General features: G+C 51.4%; 3 protein-coding genes across 3 annotated transcripts in view; all 3 read left to right on the plus strand.

The window, feature by feature from the left end:
* Positions 1-297: 297 nt before the first annotated feature.
* Positions 298-950, plus strand: Pmar_PMAR025943 (prefoldin subunit, putative; the record flags this gene model as incomplete). The annotated part of the gene is made up of 4 exons (XM_002777528.1): positions 298-449; positions 513-636; positions 714-787; positions 836-950. 4 exons carry the CDS (start codon positions 298-300, stop codon positions 948-950), a joined length of 465 nt encoding a protein of 154 aa, XP_002777574.1.
* Positions 951-1,055: 105 nt separating this feature from the next.
* Positions 1,056-3,508, plus strand: Pmar_PMAR025944 (hypothetical protein; the record flags this gene model as incomplete). Its single annotated transcript, XM_002777529.1, has 9 exons — positions 1,056-1,118; positions 1,177-1,324; positions 1,531-1,643; positions 1,688-1,777; positions 2,063-2,203; positions 2,344-2,382; positions 2,560-2,630; positions 2,767-3,118; positions 3,215-3,508. 9 exons carry the CDS (start codon positions 1,056-1,058, stop codon positions 3,506-3,508), a joined length of 1,311 nt encoding a protein of 436 aa, XP_002777575.1.
* Positions 3,509-5,379: 1,871 nt separating this feature from the next.
* The window catches only part of Pmar_PMAR025945 (hypothetical protein), a gene marked incomplete at both ends in the record, with an annotated part of 1,494 nt that continues 224 nt past the window's right edge, over positions 5,380-6,649 (plus strand). The window contains one exon of the mRNA XM_002777530.1: positions 5,380-6,649. This exon is cut by the window's right edge and continues 4 nt beyond it. Within this exon, the coding sequence (XP_002777576.1) occupies positions 5,380-6,649 (1,270 nt within the window).

The raw sequence follows: 6,649 nt of genomic DNA on the forward strand, positions 1-6,649 counted from the left end.
GTTGTTGGGGAGCGTTTGCCTACTGATCACCTGAAAAATGACCGAAAACTGCCGTCACCAGGGATCGAACCGGGGACCTCTGTGGAGATCGGAAATGCTGAAACGCTTTGTTTGTGAGCATATTCGAGTGATTGTCCCTTGCCCCTGTACGACCTTGTAATCACCATCGGTGGGTGTTTAATGCAGTAGTGGACGTATAGGCGGCTTCGGAACCGAAGCCCTGGTAATTTCGTGGCGCAGCGGTCAGAATGAGCAGGGTTCAGATCTTCGGCTGATCTCAAGTGGATAATTCCCGTTATGGCCACTACCACAACAGCAGTCGCTTCCTCCACCAAGGGGGAGGGAATGACGGCAAAGGAGGTCCAGACTAAAGTACAGCAACTTGATAGAGAGCGCAGTGCCATCGTTAGCAAGATCGCTGAGCTCGAGCAGGAGTCGAAGGAACATGGGTAACGACCATAAATTGACAATGGTGCGGTAGCATAAAATTTGACGGCCTCGGGGATGTTCAGGTTGGTGCTGGGAGCCTTCGATAAGGTGCCGGAGGATCGACGATGCTATCGACTTGTTGGAGGAGTTCTCGTAGAGCGGACAGTGAAGGACTTCCGGCCAGTCGTGGAGGATAACAAAGCCAGGGTAGTAACAGAGTTCATTTGGTGGAGTGGTATTGGCAGTGGTTGGTACACTGATGGTCATGAGTTCGATTCCCTCAGATGGACGAGGCTTTGAAAAGTCTGAGTGATATGCTGTCTGAGAAGACTAAGGCCATGGAGGAGATTATTGAGAAGTACTGATGGAGTGGTATTATACCACTTTATTCTCTTTTCCCCCGAAGGTACGGTACGCCAGGCCTCACCGCCGCCAGCAACGTTGAGGGTAAACGAGGGGAGGAGGAGAAGGCAGATGAGGGGGCGAAATCTGCGGCCCCTTCGGCGGGGGTATTAGTGTGAACAGTAGTGGTCGTTTCAAGTGACTAGCATAGACTGTTGCGCACGGCGAAGATTTGCATTTATCTTTCCAGTTGAGTTTATTTGCCTTTCATATATCCTCCTTCTATGTCGGAGGGTGACGAGCGGCTGAGCCCCTTGGTCAAGAAGGTTGATAAACTAATCTCCAAGGTGAGGCAGACCTGGGAATCTTCCGCGTGCGCAAAGATACGAATCTTGTATCATCCAGATAACCTCATCCGGCCAGCACTCATCATCGAATCTCATCAACGAGGTCGGGCAGGTCTGTGTGGAGCTGACGCCGTCGAGGGATCAGTCGTGGAGGGCTGCAAAAAGGGTCCTTGCTGTTGGCTCTATAGAGAACAAGGGCTACCTCGGTGAGTGGGACAAGGCAGTGTTGAAATGTGTGTCCGCTTTCCTCAACTGAGCTCAGGAGGTCGGGTAGAAGTGTACAAAAACCAACGAGAATTTCCCGAAATTTCCTCACAATTTTTATATTGTCACCAACATTTGTGGTTGACCATGCGCGTATCTTTTCACACTCGGCCGGAAGGTAGTCGTCGTACTAGTGCTATGGTCTCAGCTATGTGTCTGGTGGACTCCATCGTCCGTCACGAGACTAAGCATAAGAGCCCGGATGCTCGCTGCTCCTTTGCTGACCTGTTCTCGGATCATGTCTGCCGACTAACCCGGAGGGTAAGGTGCAGTGCGCAGCCGGAAGAATATCTTTTCATTGCCAGGCACTGTCAGTGCATGCGACCGACAGCGAGCTTGGCAGAATGAGTAAGATGATCCAAGGATGGGTTGTCAAGAAGCGTTTCGATTCGGGGGTAGGCCGGGAGGGCAGGAGGGGGGGAGGGGCTCTGCTGACGAGAATACGATTTTGAAATTTCCAATATATGTGTTCGCAAGTAGTCGGAATACGCTACCAGCGCCTCGTTAGAGATCTATAGTGACTATGGCAATATGATGGGCCCGATCAAGAGGCATGTGGGCATTTAGGATGGTTGTAGTGTTGGTACTTGTAGTGGAGTTAGTACGAGTAGTGGGAGGAGTGGTATTGATTTAGCAGGACTCTGCCATGGATGGAATTTCTGATTCGTTGGATCGATCAGGTTACGAAGAAACTGAAATCCCTCGTTCCTGATGCATCCGATGCTCTCCACAATGGCAGTCACCGGCGGCGACAGTCCAAGCGTAAACGGAGAAGTCGAGATCTCGATGACGGCGTGTCACCAACGGTGTCACCATCCAGGGTGGGCGGCGGCGCTGTGCTCCATCATGGCCTTATGATCGATCAATTCCTGCGAGATGATGATGACGACGATGACCAGCTTCGGTCGGGTGGAGAGTCTGTGAGGCTGGAAGAGAAGGAAGATGCAGAATTGGTTACTAGGCCGGCGTCCCCATTGCGTCCTCCTGCCCTCGATGCGAGGTCGGGCAAGGAGGAGAAGGATAAGGGGAAGGAGCGGCCGTCCTCACCAGGGGGAGGTTTCACCAAACCACCTGAGGCCGGTGATGCCTGGACGAGTTCGCCTCCTGCTGGTGGCGTTGAGGAAATGCGAGGGAGTGCAAGAGGAGCAAGAAATGAAGAGCGGGATAGTGGTGGCAGTCACCGAAGGAAGGAGTCTCGACGGGGGTCCAGGAGGAGCCGATCGCGGGATCGAGGCCATCGGGGAAGAAGTCGGTCGATCGAGCGCAGCAGTAGAAGTGGTAGGAGTCGTAGTAGAGATCGTCACCACACGTCTGGTCATCGGCGACCTTCGAGGCATGAGAGGTCTCGATCCCCTCCAGATGCTGCTGGTAGTAGTAGTAGCAGGCACCGCAGCTCATCTCATGGGCGACGATCATTTGGTCGTCACGCCGATAACGATGTTAATGTGGAACTACCAAAAACGGTACCCCAGCATGGCGGTTGGGATGTGCCTCCGGTACAGCCACCACCACCTTATTCGGCCCAGGGCTTTAACAACCCTATGGGGGGCTTCCCTCTGCCTCCCCCTACTGGTGGTAGGCCGACCCCGCCGGGCCCAGCGTTTGTCCCTCCCCAATTCCCTAGTGTGATGGGGATGCCCCAGGCTGTTTTTGGTGCCCCTCGACAACAGCCGTTGTATACTATCCCAGCCGCTACTCCTTCTCCTCCCCCTCCCCCGGGTCCTGCATTTGGTCAGGTATGAGCGCTCCCTTTGTGCCTCCTCCGATACCACAGCCGGCCCATCCGGCTCGGACGAAGGCCCGGCGTTTCCGTGCGACCCGCGATGACTCAGCGACCCCAAGGGGTCAATGTGGATGTGACGACGGCGACGAGGAGTGGTGATGATGATGACGAGTCGAGCGAGATGGATATCGATAGCCCTCGGGTGGTGGGAGAGAAGGAAGAGGAGGAAGTGGCGGTGGTGGTTGAAAAAAAGGAGGGTGCAGGGGTCGAACCTGTGAAGGATGGAGGTAGCCCGACTGCGGCAGAGGATGCCGACGCACTGGACAGTTTAGGCGAGGTTTCTAATCAAGAAGGGAGGCAAGGGGGTGAGGAAGAAGAGGAGGACGAATTTGATTGGGATTGAGATCGGCGCATCCTGTTAGTAGGGGCAGTATGTGAGTGCCATATGTACCATTGTTTGAGGATTTGGCAAAGGAGTGGTATGGATGATGATAATAACGACTGAGTCGTACGGAGTTACATTACCTCAGCATCGTCTTGCCGTTGCAATCAAATAGCATTAACGTTGATTATTACCTTTGGTGTCGGCGGTTCAGCAGTCTGTTGCTGGCGAAATTGTACCTTATTCGTGGACTAGCAGTATCGAGTTGTTCAATCACTGAGGGCAAGTGGGTATTCGAAAGATCCCGGGTTCGATTCGCCCTAGTTGCTCTGCAATATGGCGTCGAGGGGTTGCGATTTGAGATGGATAATCATATGACCTCGTGTGGGAATCGAACCTTCGGCCTTTTGGTCCACAGATAGGTCTGATGATATTACTAACTTACTGGAGTATCGAGCTTCTATGTGTTCATGTTTGCTATGTCTCCTCCAACCAGAAGTCTTGCGGGTTCTCGTTCTTCTCATCAGGTTCTGTTATGGAGACCCTGAGGGGGGATCTAGGTCGTTCATCAGGGAGAGTAGTGATATGCATGGTGAGGGCTACTCAAAGGGTGTGGGTGCGACTTCAAGAGGAACTCTTGAGATGGTATGTCGACTGTGTTATATAAAAGTACAGATAGTAGAGCGGAGCGAAACCAGTGGCATAATTCTTCGTCACAGGCAGTGTAGGAGAATATGCTCATAGTTGTTGACAATATGACAATTCTGAGGGAATTCTTGTTGGTTTCTGAACATTTCTGCCCGAATTCGTATATAAACTCCTATTATTAGTTTAAGAAAACAAACATATATTCCGCCAACACTCAGCACAGCCTTCGGATCTTCCTAGTCTTGGTATTCGTTCATGGAACGCGTAGACACAATAAAGCGGCCGCATATTATGTGATTGCTACGCCTGGCAGGGTATTTTGGTGACCAGAGATGTTCCTAGGCATGTAGTCTTGTAATAGTCGAGGCGGCCATAGTTTCAGACCGTAATTGTACTTTTGCAGCGGACGTTCAAAAGGGAGGTATCATATCTTCGAAGGAGTACACTTTACAACTTTTGGCAGCATTCTTGATCCTGGTGACTAGAATCTGGTCACATTTCGGGGCTGCGCGACTTCAATATCATTGTTAATTTCGCTCACACAAGTCTGCACTCATCACAGTTGTATTCTGGACGCAACATTGTCTCGATTTCGCCTCTGTCGAAGAATCATCACACTTCGACGAGACGAATGCTGTGGCAGATTACACATGGTAGCGCTTTGCACGCATGCGCAGCCCAGCCGTCATCGTGTGGCAGATGGAGCCTTGTAGTGTTTATAATCTAGTTTCGTTGACGGCGTGGAAACAAGGAAGATTCGAGAGCCATTGTTCATAGTATACTCTTTATATCTTCTTGTTTCAAATTTCTTGAAAAATATGTTTCTTCAAATTCATTAGAAAAGAGCGTCTTAGAGGTTATCGGCGTTTGAAACACTTGGCGTGTTCAGTACATTCTCCTGATCGCTCCCGGGATTGGATTCCTCGTGTATTCAAGTCGATCCTGGGAACGCTCTTGAAACTCCAAAGAGGCGTATCGAACAGATCGACTGTTACGCTGCATGTTGGTGCTATCAACATGCGACATACCAGTACTATCAACTTGATGACTTTCTTATGTATTAAATTCATTGCATAGCCGTTCATACGTCGGCGAATTCAGCGTCGGACAATTTTCGGTTAGTGGGAGGTTCTCGTATATATTCAAGTTCATCCGATCGAGAGAAGCTCTGGTGTGTTTGAGCCCATACAACTGTTCACTTCGAAGGTTTCAATTATTGACTTCCACCATACTATCACAATACGATGTCCCTTCATACTACCCTCACGGCCAGCCGATGCGGCCCGCTCGGCCGTTCGGAGCCTTTGCTCGGCAGGAGCGTCTCGCTGCCCGTCGACGGCCGCGTCGGGGCTGCTAGAAAAGTCGACCCTCCCGTCGTTGACCGTCTCTTTTCTTCTCCGTTGGAGCAGTACAAACGTTTTGGAAAGAGACCGGTCGCTATGGCAATCAATCTGATGCTGGCGGCTATCACGTTAGCCGTCGCGGTCGAGTTCATCGATGCCGACGTGCGCCATGCATCCCAATCACTGCGCCATTTCTACGGGGTACTGGTGGCTAGCAGCGACAACCCAGAGGAAAACGGCGGTATGCATCACCGTGAAAAACTGATGGACTCTCGCACTGACCTGGCGAATGCTCTGGTGCGCTTGGCTGAGTCTTCCGGAACAATCTCCGAAAGTGCGACCAATCGTTATAGAATCATAGAGTCTCCACTCCACCATGATGCCTTGAAGTTAACGGTTGTATTTGACGCTGGAGAAGAACCCGTCCAGCTCAGTCTGCCTAACGCCACGAATCTTGACAAAGTGAGAGCTGCTCTCAAGGACGACCCTACCTTCGTGCCAATCGGCGAACATGAATTTTCTAAGTTGGTGGTTCCAGTGATGGTCCATGACACGAAGTATAAGGACGAGCATAAGTGTTTGGAATGGTCGCTGATGCCCACTTTCGCGGACAACGGCAACGGTCAGCTCTCATTGCGACTACCCTACCACGTCTCCAGCTGCTCGGGAATGCGCCTCCATCTTTGGGCCATGTGTGCCTTATGGTTCATGCTGCTCTGTGCTGTAGCGAGTGCGGTGATGAATCTGTCTGGTCTCGGGTACCGTACCAGGGTTATCCACACTTTCCTGAGAGACTCCACTGTGCAGGATAAGATTACAGTCATGAACTTGTGGTTGCTATTCTCACTCATCGGCAATGCTGTCCAGATGGTCGCTGTTGGCTACGCCTTCCTAGTGGACCGACCGGACATATATATGAGGTTAAATCTGTTTGGCTTCAGCGCGGCTCTCGCTCTAGTGAGTCTAGTTCAGTACTTGGCGCATTTTCGCTCCCTCTATATCCTCTACTCTACTCTGGCTCATGGCATCCCACAGATCCTCAAGTTCTTGGTCGGCGTCTTCCCGGTATATCTGTCGTTTGTTGTATGCGCGGTTTGTCTGTTTGGCTTTCACAGTCACTGGTTCGTCAGCTTGGGTGACTCGAGCAACGCTTTGTTCTCACTCTTGAATG

The sequence above is a fragment of the Perkinsus marinus genome (assembly GCF_000006405.1).
Source record: "Perkinsus marinus ATCC 50983 genomic scaffold scf_1104296951506, whole genome shotgun sequence".
Lineage (NCBI taxonomy): Eukaryota > Perkinsozoa > Perkinsida > Perkinsidae > Perkinsus > Perkinsus marinus.